The 19,656-nt window shown below is 32.2% G+C and overlaps 4 protein-coding genes across 8 annotated transcripts in view; 2 read left to right on the forward strand and 2 right to left on the reverse strand.

The window, feature by feature from the left end:
- LOC119609307 (mitogen-activated protein kinase kinase kinase 13) overlaps nt 1-2,434 on the forward strand; it is a 42,401-nt gene extending 39,967 nt beyond the window's left edge. For all 3 annotated transcript variants that reach the window (XM_037964037.1, XM_037964038.1, XM_037964039.1), the window contains exon 8: nt 338-2,434. In XM_037964037.1, the coding sequence (XP_037819965.1) occupies nt 338-944 (607 nt within the window). In that variant the 3' untranslated portion in view covers nt 945-2,434. The remainder of the gene's footprint in view (nt 1-337) is intronic.
- Nucleotides 1-19,656, reverse strand: part of LOC119609308 (protein I'm not dead yet-like) — a 66,987-nt gene that overhangs the window by 35,175 nt on the left and 12,156 nt on the right. The gene's annotated exons all lie outside the window — the stretch shown is intronic.
- LOC119609306 lies at nt 9,794-15,148 on the forward strand. Of its 2 annotated transcripts, none has more exons than XM_037964035.1 (3): nt 9,794-10,072; nt 10,133-10,245; nt 11,533-15,148. In XM_037964035.1, exons 1-3 carry the CDS (start codon nt 9,987-9,989, stop codon nt 15,012-15,014), a joined length of 3,681 nt encoding a protein of 1,226 aa, XP_037819963.1. In that variant the 5' UTR covers nt 9,794-9,986; the 3' UTR covers nt 15,015-15,148. The 2 variants fall into 2 exon arrangements, with proteins under 2 accessions (XP_037819963.1, XP_037819964.1); XM_037964036.1 differs by having other exon boundaries at nt 9,847-10,067.
- Nucleotides 17,871-19,387, reverse strand: LOC119609309 (histone chaperone asf1). Its single transcript, XM_037964045.1, has 2 exons — nt 19,238-19,387; nt 17,871-19,177 (listed from the first exon to the last, which is right to left on the reverse strand). The coding sequence occupies exon 2, from the start codon at nt 19,009-19,011 to the stop codon at nt 18,292-18,294; it is 720 nt and encodes a 239-aa protein (XP_037819973.1). The 5' UTR covers nt 19,012-19,177; nt 19,238-19,387; the 3' UTR covers nt 17,871-18,291.

Below are 19,656 nucleotides of genomic sequence, written 5' to 3' on the forward strand. Positions count from 1 at the left end.
TCTTCAACAAATCCTGGACAAAGTTATCACCTCCATTTAAAGCCTGGACTACATCTTAGAACGAAAGGACAGCTTATAATACCTCCTTAAGACCAGACACTTTTTTTCAAATTTTTAACAAAGATCACAAGCTGTCTTTTAGAAGAACAAGCAGAAGCACTAAATATATGGGGTTTCACTTCAAGGAATCCGGGAATAATCTGATCTTCCCAAACATTACAAATACTTCTTGATTTAAATGATTTCTTTCACTTCTTTTTCGCAATAACTAATTAAATATCGAATCTACAACTTCTTGAACAACAAAGTCATTTAATTTTCTTCCTTTTCCTTTCAGTATCGGTCGTCTACCCATTGGACGAGGCATGCGAGCTCGGCGTTGCTATAAAACTCCCCTAACCCAAAAAGTCTCAATACAAAAACGTAATACAATCATTATATCAGACGAAGAAAATACTTCCGAATATAGTCATTCACCATCGAGTCAACATTCAACGCTCGAAAGTAATCCCGATATGCCAGAAGCCTTACAGAAAATGAAAATAGCAGCTAATACAAATGTAACAGGCAATCATCAACATACCAGCTCCAAATTATCGACAACAACGACGACGACCACAACCTCCAACTCGAGTGATTCGGAATCTTGTGATTCTAGTGAAGCGGAATCGGGTGAAGATGAATCATATGATTTGCCAACGGTATCATCAGCCACCACTACCACTAATACAACAGCAACAACCATACAACAAAGGCAGCCCTCGTTTCACAAGAAAAAATCATCACATCAACAGCAACATCCTCATCATCATCAGTCACAGCTAGTAAGAGATTCTAATAATGCTTCCTTTAAACAAAAACATTTAGTAAATAGTGCAAAACAACGCCAACAACAAAAAGCGATATTATTTCAATACCCACTTATGACAAAGATGGGGCTATAAATATGGTTTAGGTCCAATGAAATTAAAAAAAAAAAAGAATTTTAGTTTTATCTAAAATTTAATTTAATAATACTTATATATACATATATATATATTGCCATGATGTTTGTTTTACAAACATACCACCACCAACACTCCCTCACACACAAAATACACTTAAAGAAAAATTACTTACAAATATGAAAACAGAAAAGAAATTACTTAAGTATATTATATTGATATACTCAAAAACAATTATGAAAAAATACAACAAATAATTAGTAAATTAATTTATTTAATTAATTAATGTTATTATATTATATTCTATATGTTAACTACTTTATAAATTATGCACATTCCCCCCTTCCACCCCCCTCAAACCACAACAATTCACTCATCATAAGTAATGGAAAAAATAATTGAAATTTTAAGTGTTACATACAGTAAAAAGGGCGCAGAGTTTCCCTCTAAGGAGAGAGTCCTCTAAAGGGAAAAGGAGCCTATTGTTTAAAGCGTATTAAGAGGATTTAGCTGTTGTTTGGATCATAACATTCCAAAATTTATGTTATTAGATATTCCCTTTAATATATTAAAAAGTTGTAACTTTTGACTAATGACTCGGCTGTAGCTCTGTCACTTCGAAGAGCAGGTATAGAGCAGATTGACTTGAAAACTCATTTCTGCTCAATATTGAATAGAGATCCGAGATCCTCCTTATAATATAATTGGTTTCCAAAACTTGAACACTAGACGCTTTGGAATAGAGATCCGTGATCATCGATACAATACATAGTTTCAATATACAACTCCTAGAGTTCTCTGTTGAGTTTCTCAGCTTAGGAGGCATCTAACTAAATCTGGTGGCTTTGATTAGTTTCCGTCATAGCCAGATTGCTCTTTAAAGATCTTAATAATATGGAAAACGAACACTTATTACAAATTAATCAAAGAGTAGAGATTGATTTTAAGTTTTAACGTTAACCCCTGAGTACTCAGTAGACGTTCTCCAGTTTTTTCCTAGAGTAGAATCAAATCTGCAAATGCAGCGATAGCTCGCCGAGCTATAATGTGAACCCTATACGGAATCTCAACCTAAAACAAGCACTGCATGTATAAAAATAATAAAACCAGTATCTATTGAGGTGCCAGAATGTGTGACTCTCTTAAGGATCCTTAAGCTCTTAAGGATTGTAAGATAGATATCATCTTATTTGTAGGAACATTGCGAGGCTTGGTTAACTGAAAAGCAGTTCAATCAGAAAATTTCTAAGAACGATCCTTTAGAGCCACCAGAAAGCAAGGAACATTTTAGTCATACAGTCTGCCAATTATTTGAGTGTCAGGTCCACACTATGGTAACTCTAGCTCCAGTTTTTTTTAGAGCCACCAAAGTGTCTAGATCCCATCAGAAATCTCAACCTGAACGATGCACAACTTTCCTTTGAGAGTTCACTTCTAGTTCAGTTCTAAATCCGTTCTAGTTCAGTTCTAGTTGAGTTCTAGTTCAGTTCTAGTTTAGATCTAGTTCAGATCTAGTTCAGTTCTAGTTCAGTTCTAGTTCAGTTCTAGTTCAGTTCTAGTTCAGTTCTAGTTCAGTTCTAGTTCAGTTCTAGTTCAGTTCTAGTTCAGTTCTAGTTCAGTTCTAGTTCAGTTCTAGTTCAAGTCTCGTTCAGTTCTATTCAGTTCTAGTTCAGTTCTAGTTCAGTTCTAGTTCAGTTCTAGTTCAGTTCTAGTTCAGTTCTAGTATCCAGTTCTAGTCAGTTCTAGTTCAGTTCTAGTTCAGTTCTAGTTCAGTTCTAGTTCAAGTTCTAGTTCAGTTTCTAGTCAGTCTAGTTCACGTTCTAGTTCAGTTCTAGTTCAGTTCGAGGTTCAGTTCTAGTTCAGTTCTAGTTCAGTTCTAGTTCAGTTTCTAAGTTCAGTTCTAGTTCAGTTCTAGTTCAGTTCTAGTTAAGTTCGTAGTTCAGTTTCTAGTTCAGTTTCTAGTTCAGTTCCTAGTTCAGGTTCTAGTTCAGTTCTAGTTCAGTTCTAGTTCAAGTTCTAGTTCAGTTCTAGTTCAGTAGTCAGTCGAGTTCAGTTCTAGTTCAGTTTCTAGTTCAGTTCTAGTTCTAGTTCAGTTCTAGTTCAGTTCTAGTTCAGTTCTAGTTCAGTTCTAGTTCAGTTCTAGTTCAGTTCTAGTTCAGTTCTAGTTCAGTTCTAGTTCAGTTCTAGTTCAGTTCTAGTTCAGTTCTAGTTCAGTTCTAGTTCAGTTCTAGTTCAGTTCTAGTTCAGTTCTAGTTCAGTTCTAGTTCAGTTCTAGTTCAGTTCTAGTTCTGTTCTAGTTCTGTTCTTGTTCTGTTCTAGTTCTGTTCTAGTTCTGTTCTAGTTCTGTTCTAGTTCTGTTCTAATTCTGTTTTAGTTCTGTTCTAGTTCTGTTCTAATTCTGTTTTAGTTCTGTTCTAGTTCAGTTCAAGTTCTGTTCTTGTTCTGTTCTAGTTCTGTTCTAGTTGTGTTTTAGTTGTGTTCTAGTTCTGTTTTAGTTCTTTTCTAGTTCTCTTCTAGTTCTGTTCTAGTTCAGTTCTAGTTCAGTTCTAGTTCAGTTCTAGTTCAGTTCTAGTTCAGTTCTAGTTCAATTTTTAAAAGAGGCTTTCACTTTCTTCCTAAAACATTCCACATTATTCTTCAGCTAAATCTTTAAACAATCACACTTTAATTATTACACTGATAAAAATTATTAATATAATTTCAAATTTATAAATTACTCTTATACATACAATGTAATGTAGTCTATATATGTGAGTATATATAAACATATTTCTTAATGTCGTTATTATTATATTATGGTGAAGAAGAAGAAAAAAATCCAAGCAAAAAAATTAAACAATTTATAAACTTTAAATTAAACGAAAAGTAAATTATACAAAATTATTTGTAATAAAATATTAAGTTCAATAAAATATTGAAATTTATTTTAAGAAAGAAATAAGTTTAAGAACTACACCTTGTTTAAAAGGGCTTCTTTTTATTAAAAAAAAAAAACTTTCTTTAAGAAATAATCTGTGATTTTTTAAAAATTATTTTTTACAAAATTTTAGCAGTTATTTCGTATTTTTAAAATATTTTTTTCGGTGTAGTTCGTTTGTAAATTTAATGGAAAAAAGAAAAGAAATTGTTAATTTTGATTCTCTAAATGTACTCAATTTATAATAAAATCTTTGATTTCTTATTAGTTTCTATATAATTTTTTAATTTTCTTTTTAAGAAATCTAAGCTATAAACATCAACATACGTCCTATAGTAAAAGAAAGAAAAACAAAATATTTGCAGTCATTATTGGAAACTATTATTTACAGTGTATTGTATTTTTTAAGAAAAATTATCGAAAATTTCATTATATTTAAGTTTTATAAACTATTTCATAAAGATTTTTACTTCCCGAGGAAGTTCATATAAAACTTGTATTTGCCTATTAAATTGTAATCAAGTTACCATGTTGTAAAAATGTTGCCTTTTTGCCCTTTATCGAAAGAATTTACACTTTTTTCGTTACATAATTTGATATAAAGCAAAAATCGGGCATTATTTTTGTGAAAGGATTTTAAAATCAACAATGTTCATTAAAAAATTATTCTATTAAAAGTTTTTTCTCGAGTTGCCTTGGGGAAAAAAGTATTGCAATTTTTGCACTTTTTAAAAACCAACTTTTTTAGCATTTTGTCCAAAACAGCTTAACATTAAGGTCAACTATGTATTAGTTTTAAAATTGTTTAAATGGGAAAATTTTTTAAACTTTTCCTAGGAAAAAATAATGCAAAATTTTTGCACTTTTTGCATCTTTTGGCATCTTATCTTGAAAATAAGTTTTGTCAGCTTCAATGTCAAAAGTTTGCATTAAAAAGTGTTTGATTTGAAGCATTCTTCGCATATCAAACTTTTCTCAAGTTGTTGTGAGGTAAAAATGTTGCACTTTTTTTAAAAAGGTGTTTATTTTTTTGCACTTTTACCTTGCACCTCATTGTCAAGTATTTGCTTTAAAAAGTGTTTGATAGTTTTTTTCGTTTAGCAAACTTTTCTTACAGGTAAAGGGGCAAAAATATTGCACTTTTTCACAAATTTTGCAAAAATGTTGCAGTTTTTTTTTTACTTTTTTGCATCAATATCAAATTATAGAAAACTTTTGTGAAGTTGTTATGGGGCAAAAATATTGTACTTAAAAAAAATATTGCACTTTTTTGAAAAAGGTTGCACTTTTTGGCTTTTTTCAACTATTTGCTTTAAAAAGTGTTTGTTTTATTGTTTTTGCATTAAAAAATGTTTGATTTAACACATTTTTCGCATATCAAACTTTTTTCAAGTTGTTGTGAGGCAAAAATGTTGCACTTTTTTTAAAAAGGTGTTTATTTTTTTGCACTTTTACCTTGCACCTCATTGTCAAGTATTTGCTTTAAAAAGTGTTTGATAGTTTTTTTCGTTTAGCAAACTTTTCTTACAGGTAAAGGGGCAAAAATATTGCACTTTCTCACAAATTTTGCACTTTTTGCAAAAGTGTTGCAGTTTTTTTTTACTTTTTTGCATCAATGTCAAATATTTGTTTTAGAAAGTGTTTGATTAAAAGTTTTTTCGTATTGAAAACTTTTGTAAAGTTGTTATGGGGCAAAACTATTGTACTTTTTTTAAAAAAATATTGCACTTTTTTTAAAATTTTGCAAAATGCAGTGTTTAAAAAGTGTTTGATAGTTTTTTTTCGTTTAGCAAACATTTCCTACAGGTAAAGGGCCAAAAATATTGCACTTTTTCACAAATTTTGCAAAATGCAGTTTTTTTTACTTTTTTGCATCAATGTCAAATATTTGTTTTAGAAAGTGCTTAATTAAAAGTTTTTTCGTATAGAAAACTTTTGTGAAGGGGCAAAAATATTGTACTTTTTTTTAAATATTGCACTTTTTTGAAAAAGGTTGCACTTTTTTGAACTATTTGCTTTAAAAAGTGTTTGTTTAATTATTTTTTGGTATAGCAAACTTTTCTAAAGTTGTAGAGGGTCAAAAATGTTGTATTTTATGCAAAAATGTTGCAGTTTTTTGCATTTTTTAAACTATTTGCTTTAAAAAGTGTTTGTTTAATTGTTTTTACGTATAACAAACTTTTCTCAAGTTTTAATGGGGCAAAAATGTTGCACTTTTTGTAAAAGGGTTGCACTTTTTTTATTTTTTTCATTAAACAAAAGTTTGATTAATTGCCTTTTCATATAGCAAACTTTTCTCTAGTTGTAAAGAGACAAAAATATTGTACTTTATTAAGAAATTTTGCACTTTTTTAAAAAAATTGCACATTTGTATAAAAATTTGTAATTTTTCTTAACAAAAAGTTGCATTTTTTGCAATAAATGTTTAACTTTTTTGGTATAAAGTCAAATATTGGCTTTAGAAAGTGTGTACTTTTTTTTAAATGTTGCACTTTCTGCAAAAATGTTGCACTTTTTTTGCATTAATATCAATTATTTGCTTTATAAAACATTTGATTAATTGTTTTTTCGTTTAGCAAATGTTAATAAATTTGTAGTGGCCAAAAATGTTGCACTTTTTTTTTAAATTTTGCAAAAATGTTGCACTTTTTGATTTTTTTTTTTTTTTTTTTCTTTAATATCAATTATTTGCTCTATAAAGCATTTGATTTATTGTTTTTTCGTTTTCTAAACGTTTTTCAAGTTGTAATGGGCAAAAATGTTGCACTTTTTCAAAAATTTTGCAATTTTAAAATTTTTTAACTTGAATTGATGCCATTTTAAAAATTTCTCTTACTTTACCGCTTCCTATGAATCAGTTTTCTCTTATCAAAACACTGTAAATAGTTAGATTTCCTTTGCAGCAAAAATAAATATGAAATAGTATAAAGATAAACTTTAAGTTAACTTCAATAAGTCTGTGGTTTTGTTCAACTTCAATTTTCGCTACCTTAGTAGTTTTTAAAAATTAAATATAATTTATTAAAAAATTAAGTAAAAACCTTAAGAAAATTGTATATTTTATTTAGTTTTATTCGACAACAAACATATAATTTTTTTGTGATTATTAATTATAAATGTGTATATTTTATTATAAATTTTAGTTGTAAATTATAAAAAAATAAAGCAAAATTTTGTTGCTGGGATCAAATAATAAAAAGAAAAACAAATTTTTCAAAAAACAAAACATAATTTTTATTTATGTTGTTAATTTAATATTTTAATTTCTCTCCCAAATTTATAATTTGCACAAAAATATAAAACAAAATTTCTTGCTTCAGTGCCTTAATGCAAAAAAAAATATATATATAAAATAAATTATTGTGCTGCATTAAATACAAATTTTTGATGACAAAATTATTAAAAACAAATAAATTATAATAAATTTATTACAAAAAAACAATATTAATTATTATAAATTATAACAAAAAAAAAACAAAACAAGCAACAAAATATTACTTTATATTTAGAAAGTAATTATTATAAAATAAATCTATGTAATATTACTATTATTAAAATATTTTAAGCCAATATATACCTACTACATATATATTTTAGCTTATACACTGAAACAAAAATTATTATAATACAAACAACAAACAAAAAAAGCATATATTAGTTTTAAAAAACGTAAGAAAAACAAAAATTTAAAAATCGTATAAAAAAAAATTACTACAACTACAAAAGGAAAAAAAACAGAATAAGGCATATTCCACGTATATTAATTATAAAATATACCTAAATAAATAAAACATAAAAACAGAAACAAAAAACTTTTTCACAGTGTATTTCATTTTCGATATTACAAAAACAAAGTAAGTAAGTGCTTTTTAAATCATCATCATTTAAATCATCTCAATGACCTCAACATGAGTTTATGATTAATTTTAAGGTTATAACAGGCTTCACTTGTGTGCAAGAAGTTCAAAGAAATAGTAGAAGAAAGAGTTCTCCTCTAGTTCGGTTCTAGTTCTGTTCTAGTTCTGTTCTAGTTCTGTTCTTGTTCTGTTCTAGTTCAGTTCTAGTTCAGTTCTAGTTCTGTTCTAGTTCTGTTCTAGTTCTGTTCTAGTTCTGTTCTAGTTCTGTTCTAGTTCTGTTCTAGTTCTGTTCTAGTTCTGTTCTAGTTCTGTTCTAGTTCTGTTCTAGTTCTGTTCTAGTTCTGTTCTAGTTCTGTTCTGTTCTAGTTCTGTTCTAGTTCTGTTCTAGTTCTGTTCTAGTTCTGTTCTAGTTCTGTTCTAGTTCTGTTCTAGTTCTGTTCTAGTTCTGTTCTAGTTCTGTTCTAGTTCTGTTTTCTAAGTTCTGTTCTAGTTCTGTTCTAGTTCTGTTCTAGTTCTAGTTCTGTTCTAGTTCTGTTCTAGTTCTGTTCTAGTTCTGTTCTATTCTGTTCTAGTTCTGTTCTAGTTCTGTTCTAGTTCTGTTCTAGTTCTGTTCTAGTTCTGTTCTAGTTCTGTTCTAGTTCTGTTCTAGTTCTGTTCTAGTTCTGTTCTAGTTCTGTTCTAGTTCTGTTCTAGTTCTGTTCTAGTTCTGTTCTAGTTCTGTTCTAGTTCTGTTCTAGTTCTGTTCTAGTCTGTTCTAGTTCTGTTCTAGTTCTGTTCTAGTTCTGTTCTAGTTCTGTTCTAGTTCTGTTCTAGTTCTGTTCTAGTTCTGTCTAGTTCTGTTCTATGTTCTAGTTCTGTTCTAGTTCTGTTCTAGTTCTGTTCTAGTTCTGTTCTAGTTCTGTTCTAGTTCTGTTCTAGTTCTGTTCTAGTTCTGTTCTAGTTCTGTTCTAGTTCTGTTCTAGTTCTGTTCTAGTTCTGTTCTAGTTCTGTTCTAGTTCTGTTCTAGTTCTGTTCTAGTTCTGTTCTAGTTCTGTTCTAGTTCTGTTCTAGTTCTGTTCTAGTTCTGTTCTAGTTCTGTTCTAGTTCTGTTCTAGTTCTGTTCTAGTTCTGTTCTAGTTCTGTTCTGTTCTAGTTCTATTCTAGTTCTGTTCTAGTTCTGTTCTAGTTCTGTTCTAGTTCGTTCTAGTTCTGTTCTAGTTCTGTTCTAGTTCTGTTCTAGTTCTGTTCTATTCCGTTCCAGTTCTGTTCTAGTTCTGTTCTAGTTCTGTTCTAGTTCTGTTCAGTTTGTTCTAGTTCGTTCTAGTTGTCTAGTTCTGTTCTAGTTCTTTTTTTGTTCTAGTTCTATTCTAGTTCTGTCTAGTTCTGTTCTAGTTCTGTTCTAGTTCTGTTCTAGTTCTTTCTAGTTCTGTTCTAGTTCTGTTTTAGTTCTGTTCTAGTTCTGTTCTAGTTCAGTTCTAGTTCTTTTCTAGTTCTGTTCTAGTTCTGTCCTAGTTCTGTTCTAGTTCTGCTCTAGTTCTGCTCTAGTTCTGTTCTAGTTCTGTTCTAGTTCTGTTCTAGTTCTGTTCTAGTTCTGTTCTAGTTCTGTTCTAGTTCTGTTCTAGTTCTGTTCTAGTTCTGTTCTAGTTCTGTTCTAGTTCTGTTCTAGTTCTGTTCTAGTTCTGTTCCAGTTCTGTTCTAGTTCTGTTCTAGTTCTAGTTCTTGTTCTAGTTCTAGTTCAGTTCTAGGTTAGATTTAGCCTTTATGTACTCATGTTTAGAAGTTAAGAAGTTTTTAGCAGAAATGACGCTGATAGGTCCACAAATTTTGCCCTAGTTCACTAAATGGAACAAGAAAGCCAGGTCTTTCATATACAACCTTGAAATAATCAGAACCACTTTATTCTGCAGGAATCCACTAGTGATATATCGATAAAAATAATTCTGATTGGTTTGAACTTAAAACGTTAGTAGTGTCAATTTATTCGACTATTCCCTAATTATTTTGTTTTATTTCTCTTTAAACCACTTGTTAAACTTAATTAAAAGAAAATATAATGGATTTTTGTCCCAAAATTTATAAAAACAATCCATTCAAAAATTGTCAAAATTCATTAAAAAAATATATTTATTTCAAAAAGATTTTTAATTTTAATAAAAAGAAAAATTATTGAAATAAATTAAAAATATTAATAAAATAATAGAAAAAATCGCGTATCACTAAATAAAAATAATATTATTTTAGTAAAATAAAGATTATATATTCAAAATTTAAGTTTTTTTGTGCCGGAAAATGAATCGTGATCCGGAATGTGATTGTTGTCCTCCAAACAGCTGTGATGCTTGTGTGCCCCAATGTTCTTCAGAACAATATGTAAGGTAAGGATCAGTTTGTTTGAAAGGCTTTTTATTTTGGTTAATGATTGTAATTGTTTTAAGGATCCGTGCCGAAAGGCGTCTTAAGCCCCAGTTAGTATGCAGTACTAAGAATTGTAACATTTTTGGAATGCATGATACTAATCCGATGGCGGAATATCCATGTCGTAAGAAAAGTATGTGGTGTTTATAAATATTATCAACTGAAAGCTTAGATTCAGTTCTAGTTCAGTTCTAGTTCAGTTCTAGTTCAGTTCTAGTTCAGTTCTAGTTCAGTTCTAGTTCAGTTCTAGTTCAGTTCTAGTTCAGTTCTAGTTCAGTTCTAGTTCAGTTCTAGTTCAGTTCTAGTTCTGTTCTAGTTCTGTTCTAGTTCTGTTCTAGATCAGTTCTAGTTCAGTTCTAGTTCAGTTCTAGTTCAGTTCTAGTTCAATTCTAGTTCAGTTCTAGTTCAGTTCTAGTTCAGTTCTAGTTCAGTTCTAGTTCAGTTCTAGTTCAGTTCTAGTTCAGTTCTAGTTCAGTTCTAGTTCAGTTCTAGTTCAGTTCTAGTTCAGTTCTAGTTCAGTTCTAGTTCAGTTCTAGTTCAGTTCTAGTTCAGTTCTAGTTCAGTTCTAGTTCAGTTCTAGTTCAGTTCTAGTTCAGTTCTAGTTCAGTTCTAGTTCAGTTCTAGTTCAGTTCTAGTTCAGTTCTAGTTCAGTTCTAGTTCAGTTCTAGTTCAGTTCTAGTTCAGTTCTAGTTCAGTTCTAGTTCAGTTCTAGTTCAGTTCTAGTTCAGTTCTAGTTCAGTTCTAGTTCAGTTCTAGTTCAGTTCTAGTTCAGTTCTAGTTCAGTTCTAGTTCAGTTCTAGTTCAGTTCTAGTTCAGTTCTAGTTCAGTTCTAGTTCAGTTCTAGTTCAGTTTCTAGTTCAGTTCTAGTTCAGTTCTAGTTCAGTTCTAGTTCAGTTCTAGTTCAGTTCTAGTTCAGTTCTAGTTCAGTTCTAGTTCAGTTCTAGTTCAGTTCTAGTTCAGTTCTAGTTCAGTTCTAGTTCAGTTCTAGTTCAGTTCTAGTACAGTTCTAGTTCAGTTCTAGTTCTGTTCTAGATCAGTTCTAGTTCAGTTCTAGTTCTGTTCTAGATTCAGTTCTAGTTCAGTTCTAGTTCAGTTCTAGTTCAGTTCTAGTTCAGTTCTAGTTCAGTTCTAGTTCAGTTCTAGTTCAGTTCTAGTTCAGTTCTAGTTCAGTTCTAGTTCAGTTCTAGTTCAGTTCTAGTTCAGTTCTAGTTCAGTTCTAGTTCAGTTCTAGTTCAGTTCTAGTTCAGTTCTAGTTCAGTTCTAGTTCAGTTCTAGTTCAGTTCTAGTTCAGTTCTAGTTCAGTTCTAGTTCTAGTTCAGTTCTAGTTCAGTTCTAGTTCAGTTCTAGTTCAGTCCTAGTTCAGTTCTTGTTCAGTTCTAGTTCAATTCTAGTTCAACTTTGAATTACTTTTATTTTTCAGGCAATAAATTCAAAGATGAAAACAAAAACTCTTTGGGTTCACCTATTGGCCTCGTGGCCTCTAATGTAAATTTCAAAACCGAAGGCAAGACTAGCGATATTATACAGGCGCGATACGCCACTTATCTCAAGGCCTTTGCCCGCCTACATCTAAATGTGGAAACTTCCTGGAATGCCCTTGTTATCGATGACATAATGAAAGAAGGTCTTATACTGTATTCCTATTCACAAAAAGAAGAAACCAAAATCGAATCTCCTAGCGATATATATCTGCCCAATGAAGTGCAGGTTTTGAGAGAATTTGAACTATCAGATTTTACTTTTCATATCGAGCTAATGGCGCCCTTTAAACTAGATAGCTCGGTTTCTTTGGAAACAGGAGCCAAAGGTGATGGTGCGGAGTTAACTTTGGAAGATTTATTACCAGTTTTGCGCAATTTCTTTCGCCAGCACAAATATGGTTTATTGACAGTGGGTGCTTTCTATGTATTGCTTTGGCGTTCGGCAGAGGCCTATTTTGTCTTCGATGCTTGTGGTCGTAGAGTTACCGATTTTCAGGCTGATAAAGATAAAGGTGTGGCTATGCTGATATGTTTAAGTTGTTTGGAAAATGTAACGCATTTGATTCAAAATCTAAGTTCTCTGGCAAGGACGGATCCTTTAACAATAAGGGAAATAAAAGTGGTGAAAGTAGTAACACCCGGTGGCTCTATAATGCAGCAGGAATATGGCAAACGTACTCCACAATATCATGTGGTTAATGATGATTATGCCTACCTTAAGGCCGGCTTGCATTTGTCTCTAAACAGAAGAGATTTAGTGAGAAATCGCAGTGCTTTACCGGTAGCTGTCAGTGCTATAGTGGTCTCGAAAATCGATCATCCCGCCACCTGGGATTTGAAAATGTTGGATAAGATAATTTGTTTTGGGGTAAATCTTTGTCAAGCTTGTTGGGCGAATTGTCGAGTCAGTGGCATCATAGATGTTACCGAATTTCCCACCTATTTCTCTATGGGCCAATTTAAAATCACTAACGAAATTGTAAACCATAAATACGAAGGCACCTGGCGTTGTGTGCCCGGCTTCAAACACAGTGAATTGGCTCATGCTATACGTAAGGCGTTCGAGGCGGGCGATCAGAAATTGTTGGTGCAAATTAATTATCAAATGTACGCCGTTTGGAAAAAGCAGGATTTCATATATCTTCTCGATCCCTATCGTCATCGAATTTTAGGCAAATCACCTGAATCTGAGGTGTATGAGGAGATGGAGAAGTGCGCCACCTTAAGAATGTTTGGTTCCTTTGAGGTTTTCATGAATGTTTTCAATAATATTCTCTTGGATTCCAATCGCACCAGCAAGTTTTTCATACACACTTTAAAGGTCAAGAATATTCAGAAAAGACATAAGTACCGAAAGGCTAAATCAACGCAATCCATTGAAGATATCAAGTTGGATGCATATGGTGAAATTGTGTCCATTAATGAACACATTTGCTTTGAGGAAGGAGAAGATTTGTGTCAGAAAGCTTTGGGTGAAATTAGTGATTATGAAGATGAAGATCTAAGATCGGATGTGGTGGAAATGGAACTGAGAACTTCTTCCAGCGAGGCAGAAATAATGGAAGAAGAGGAAGCGGGAGGTGCCGGAGAAGGAGAGGAATTAGAGGGCTTAGAATCTTCCTCCAGTGGTGAGGAAGGAGGTGGCCATAAAAAGAAATCACAAAAAGGCAAAGGCTCTAGTAAAGGAAGCCAAGATAAGAGTGGTAAAAGTAAAGGAGGCAAAAATAAAGGTGGTTCTGGAAAAGGTAAAAAGGGTAAAGGTGCTAAAGATAGTGAAGGGGGAGAAGCAGGTGGTAAGAAGCGTAAAAAGCCTAAGAATGAAGAGAGTGACGAAAGTTCGGGAGAAGAAGGTGGTGGCAAAGGCAAAAAGAGGAAGAAAGCTAAAGATATGGATAAGACTGGCAAGAGTAGTGGAGAAGATCAGCAGAAAACCGATAAAGATGGCAAAGCTAAAGATGATAAATTAAAGGGAACAAAAAACCAACTAGATGAAGATAAAGAGCTTAAAAATAAAGAACTTAAAGCTAAAGATGTAAAAGATAAGGACCAGAAAAATAAAGATCTAAAAGCTAAAGATCTTAAAGATAAAGATCAGAAAGATACAGATCAGAAAGATAAGGATCTAAAAGATAAAGATCTTAAAGATAGGGATCTAAAGGATAAGGATCAAAAAGAAAAAGCTCAAAAAGATCTTAAAGGTAAAGATCAGAAAGAAAAAGATTTAAAAGATAAAGATCTGAATGATAAAGATCGCAGAGAAAAAGATCCGGAAGATAAATACAAAACTAAAGACTCCAGACTTAAAGGGGAGGAAGGTGATAAAAATTTAAAAGAAAAACAAGGACAAGAAGGTAGAGATCTCAACAAAACTCAAAGCGAAAAGGGAGAAAGGAAAGATCAATCTAAAGACAAAGACAAACAAGATTCTATTAAAGGTCACGACAAAGGTCCAGGTAAAGATGCTTTAGGTAAAGATGTTCTGTCTAAAGATAAAACCGGACTAGGCAAAGGTGATGGTGATAGGACACATTCAAGTTTCAATAAAGATACAATTGATCCAAATAAAGACGATATAACTGTTACAAATGATCTGAGTAAAACAGATAAAGATCCCAACAAAACCACTAACGAAGATGAAAGAAAATCCCAAAGAACTGAAGCGACTGATGATGGTAAGAGTAAAAATATAGATGATGAATTAAGACAAAAATTAGAAGCAGCTAAAGGCAGCAATAAAGAAAATGAAATAAGCAAAGATTCTAATAAAACCCAAGAAAAGGACGAAAATAAAGAAGATAAAAGCCAAGACGAAAACAAATTAAAAGATAAGCTAGAATCAAGTAAACAAGCAGATAAAGAACGCAGCTTAACTAAAGATAAAAGTGGACTCAAAAAAACAAAGTCTAGCGATCGTTCTCGCTTGTACGATGATGGCACCGAGGCAGATGATGAAAATGAGGATTACTTTAAGAAGAAACAACGCTATTGCTCTGGACCTAATCCAAATCGTTATCCTGGTTACTTTAAATATCCCCTCGATATGGCAGTAGTGGGTTCGGAAAATGGCAGTTATGCAAGTATTTGTAAACTATTCCAGGCGGGTTTCAAAGTAGCCGATCGTGTACTTACACTCACCCCTTGGGGCAATTTTGTCATATTTCGTTGTTCGGGCAAAGGGGGCTTAGAGGAAAGAAACTACTACCTTTTCGATGGTTGTACTTGTAATTTTGATCGTTTTCGTCATTTCGATTTAAGTGTAGGCACGGCGGGGTTGATATGTTTTAAACACACCCATAATGTTATCGAGTATATAAGGCATTTGCGTAAATCGCGTAGAAGTAATTGTGTGGAACAGAATAAATTCACAGCTGATGATATTTGCCGGCAATATTGTGGTAGAAGTAGTAGTTTGAGAGTATAGCTGAGGTCTCTTAGATTTTTGGTTTGTAAAGAATTTTTCAAATTATAGTTGCATGTGTATTTTGTAAATTTTTATATAAAAAATCTTTATAAAAAATTGTATTTTTAATAAAAAAAAATTTATGAAACAATTAACTTTAATTGTTTTGCTTAAGAATTTCTATTGCATGTTAATTCAGTTCTAGTTCAGTTTTAGTTCTGTTCTGGTTCTGTTTTAGTTCTGTTCTAGTTCTGTTCTAGTTCTGTTCTAGTTCTGTTCTAGTTCTGTTCTAGTTCTGTTCTAGTTCTGTTCTAGTTCTGTTCTAGTTCTGTTCTAGTTCTGTTCTAGTTCTGTTCTAGTTCTGTTCTAGTTCTGTTCTAGTTCTGTTCTAGTTCTGTTCTAGTTCTGTTCTAGTTCTGTTCTAGTTCTGTTCTAGTTCTGTTCTAATTCTGTTCTAATTCTGTTCTGGTTCTGTTCTGGTTCTGTTCTAGTTCAGTTCTAGTTCTGTTCTAGTTCTGTTCTAGTTCAGTTCTAGTTCAGTTCTAGTTCAGTTCTAGTTCAGTTCTAGTTCTGTTCTAGTTCTGTTCTAGTTCTAATTCTGTTTTAATTCTGTTCTAATTCTGTTCTAATTCTGTTCTAATTCTGTTCTGATTCTGTTCTAGTTCTGTTCTAGTTCAGTTCTAGTTCTGTTCTAGTTCTGTTCTAGTTCTGTTCTAATTTGTTCTAATTCTGTTCTAGTTCTGTTCTAGTTCTGTTCTAATTCTGTTCTAATTCTGTCTAATTCTGTTCTAGTTCTGTTCTAGTTCTGTTCTAGTTCCGTTCTAGTTCTGTTCTAGTTCTGTTCTAGTTCTGTTCTAGTTCTGTTCTAGTCTGTTCTAGTCTGTTCTAGTTCTGTTCTAGTTCTGTTCTAGTTCTGTTCTAGTTCTGTTCTAGTTCTGTTCTAGTTCTGTTTCTAGTTCTGTTCTAGTTCTGTTCTAGTTCTGTCTAGTTCTGTTCTAGTTCTGTTCTAGTTCTGTTCTAGTTCTGTTCTAGTTCTGTTCTAGTTCTGTTCTAGTTCTGTTCTAGTTCTGTTCTAGTTCTGTTCTAGTTCTGTTCTAGTTCTGTTCTAGTCTTTCTGTCTAGTTCTGTTCTAGTTCTGGTTCTAGTTCTGTTCTAGTTCTGTTCTAGTTCTGTTCTAGTTCTATTCTAGTTATGTTCTAGTTCTGGGCCCAAATTACGGCATACGATATCGATCGAAATCTCAATAGAATCTAAATGGAGATTTCGATCGATATCGTATGCCATAATTTGTGCCCTGTTCTAGTTCTGTTCTAGTTCTGTTCTGTTCTAGTTCTGTTCTAGTTCTGTTATAGTCCTGTTCTAGTTCTGTTCTAGTTCTGTTTAGTTCTGTTCTAGTTCTTTTCTAGTTCTGTTCTAGTTCTGTTCTAGTTCTATTCTAGTTCAGTTCTAGTTCAGTTCTAGTTCAGTTCTAGTTCAGTTCAGTCCTAGTTCAGTTCTAGTTCAGTTCTAGTTCATTTCTAGTTCAGTTCTAGTTCAGTTCTAGTTCAGTTCTAGTTCAGTTCTAATTCAGTTCTAGTTCTGTTCTAGTTCTGTTCTAGTTCTGTTCTAGTTCTGTTCTAATTCTGTTCTAGTTCTGTTCTAGTTCAGTTTTAGTTCAGTTCTAGTACAGTTCTAGTTCAGTTCTAGTTCAGTTTTAGTTCTGTTCTAGTTCTGTTCTAGTTCAGATTTAGTTCAGTTCTAGTTCAGTCCTAGTTCAGTTCTAGTTCAGTTCTAGTTCATTTCTAGTTCAGTTCTAGTTCAGTTCTAATTCAGTTCTAGTTCTGTTCTAGTTCTGTTCTAATCCTGTTCTAGTTCTGTTCTAGTTCAGTTTTAGTTCAGTTCTAGTTCTGTTCTAGTTCAGTTCTAGTTTAGTTCTAGTTCAGTTCTAGTTCAGTTCTAGTTCTGTTCTAGTTCAGTTCTAGTTCGGTTCTAGTTCAGTTCTAGTTCAGTTCTAGTTCAGTTGTAGTTCAGTTGTAGTTCGGTTCTAGTTCAGTTCTAGATCAGTTCTAGTTCAGTTCTAGTTCAGTTCTAGTTCAGTTCTAGTTCAGTTCTAGTTCAGTTCTAGTTCAGTTCTAGTTCAGTTCTAGTTCAGTTCTAGTTCAGTTCTAGTTCAGTTCTAGTTCAGTTCTAGTTCAGTTCTAGTTCAGTTCTAGTTCAGTTCTAGTTCAGTTCTAGTTCAGTTCTATTTCTGTTCTAGTTCAGTTCTAGTTCAGTTCTAGTTTAGTTCTAGTTCAGTTCTAGTTCAGTTCTAGTTCAGTTCTAGTTCAGTTCTAGTTCAGTTCAAGTTCTGTTCTAGTTCTGTTCTAGTTCAGTTCTAGTTCAGTTCTAGTTCGGTTCTAGTTCAGTTCTAGATCATTTCTAGTTCAGTTTTAGTTAAGTTCTAGTTCAGTTCTAGTGTAGTTCTAGTTCACTTCTAGTTCAAGTTCATTTCTAGTTCAGTTCTAGTTCATTTCTAGTTCAGTTCTAGTTCAGTTCTAGTTCAGTTCTAGTTCAGTGCTAGTTCAGTTCTAGTTCAGTTCTAGTTCAGTTCTAGTTCAGTTCTAGTTCAGTTCTAGTTCAGTTCTAATTTACTTCCAATTAAGATCCAGTTCATGTTATTAATATGCAATCAATGTACCTTTCTTTTTTTAGCCAAAATTATCAGGTTTTTTCAAAACTTTCCACTGCTACTTTCTACGGTAACTTCTTAAAGATGACATCATCTTTTAAAATTAAACATTATGTCAATGACTCAAGGGTTTCATGCATATAAACTGTACTTCTAGATATAGACTGAACATCCGATCACGTGGTTATTTCCACCCCTTAACAAACAAAAAAATTACATTCCTTTTTTCAATAACTTAAACAATTTGCACAAAAATCATTTTGTATTTTTTTGTTGATTGATGTTACATTTTACAATAAAGTAAATTTACGTACTAAATATGTATTAGATAAATATAAAAAAATAATAATAGAGAATTTAACATAAAGATCATTTAACATAACTTAAAAAAAAGTAATAAAGAAACGATGCAATAACTTTTTTAATTGAGACAAGAGGTTGGTTTAAGCAGAAGAAAAGCAGCAGCTTGAATTTATATAAATAAATAAGTAGTTGGAAATCTTTTTTTAGTACAGTTGTACACAAAACATTTCCAACTAAATTAATCCCCTGCGGAGAGTCTACTTTCTTGTATTAGTATTATAAAAAAACTAAAAACATTGAGTTTTTTTTTCAGCTAAACCTAGAGAAATTATGTGGTATAAATTAAACCTAACATTCCATGGCTAAAGAATTGGAGTTTTCATTTAAAGCGGCCACACCATTTTCAATAGGCATAGCTAAACTGTTATCATCCATGGTGGCTTCCGGCGCTTCCAAAGAATTATGACTGTTAGAGGATGAAGGACCGCCGGCAGCTGCTGAGGTGGAGGCGCCGCCATTCATATCACCAGCAGCACATTGCATGTCATCATCAATATTTTCACCCTCATGACCATTGCCATTGGCCAATTCATTTGTGGAAGCATCATCCCAATTGATTTTGAAACGTGTTACTCTCGGCTTGGTGGCCAATATATTGCGGGTTAGTTTATCAAATAAAGGTTTGGGTGGGGGATTTTCACGCATTTCAGGATCGGCATAATCATTATTCACAAAATAACCAACACGCACAAACTCCTGGCCACGATAAGAGCAAGTTAACAACACTATGGTGACACCCACGGCATCCGGTTCAGGAATTTTGGTGACATCTGGGGGGTCCGCTTGAAATACAAATATGTGTCGACCTTCGGGCACGGGACCAACGTATATGGTATCTAAGACTTGATCATATTCCTCCGATTCCGCCGAACCCACATATATCATTTTCCATTCCAAATCCTCTTTCAGCTCCTCTATACACTCAAAGGTTAGTTCAAATTGAAAGGGATTGAAAAAACTACTGGGATTGTCCAGCACCACAACATTTGTTATGTGTACTTTAGCCATATTATTTAGTTGGCGGCAGTAATGCTTATTGTGCTGTGCTTACAATATTGCTAGCGTGGTCACTGGTTTTTGCGCTTTTTATTAGTTTTCCGCAAATTAATATACAAAAGGCAGATGGTGTAATTGTTTAATTTTTGTGGCACAAATTTGGTTAAACGCTTAATTTCTGTAAAATTATGGATGTATTATTGGTTTTTTGTATTTTTTTTAATTATTTAGTAATTACCTTAGAGTTTTTAGTTATTTTAAGTTTGTATTTCTGTAATTTTTTGCACAAATTTAAGGGTTTTTGTTTTATTGTTAATAAAAATGAACTGTTTGCCAAAAAAACTGTTTCTTACAATAAAAGAGAAATGACATTTCCAGAAATGTTGCCAACTTTCCCGCCAAATTCCAATAGAGAAAAAAATGTCAAAATGCATTGCGATGCTAATATATCACAGTGAATAACAACAGATGTTTACAGTAAATAAAAAAACAAGGATGCCACTAGCGTATTTATATATAAAAAATTAAGAAAAATTTAATATTTTCCAAGAAAATAAACAATTATGTTAAAAATTCGATTATTTTAACAGTTAAAAGCTTAATTTTTATTATTTTACATGTAAGATTTATGTATTAATAAGTTCATTAAATTCCTTT

Source organism: Lucilia sericata, unplaced genomic scaffold, assembly GCF_015586225.1.
Source record: "Lucilia sericata isolate MDLA Ls3-8-SP2 unplaced genomic scaffold, ASM1558622v1 Contig000960F_arrow, whole genome shotgun sequence".
NCBI classification, from domain to species: domain Eukaryota; kingdom Metazoa; phylum Arthropoda; class Insecta; order Diptera; family Calliphoridae; genus Lucilia; species Lucilia sericata.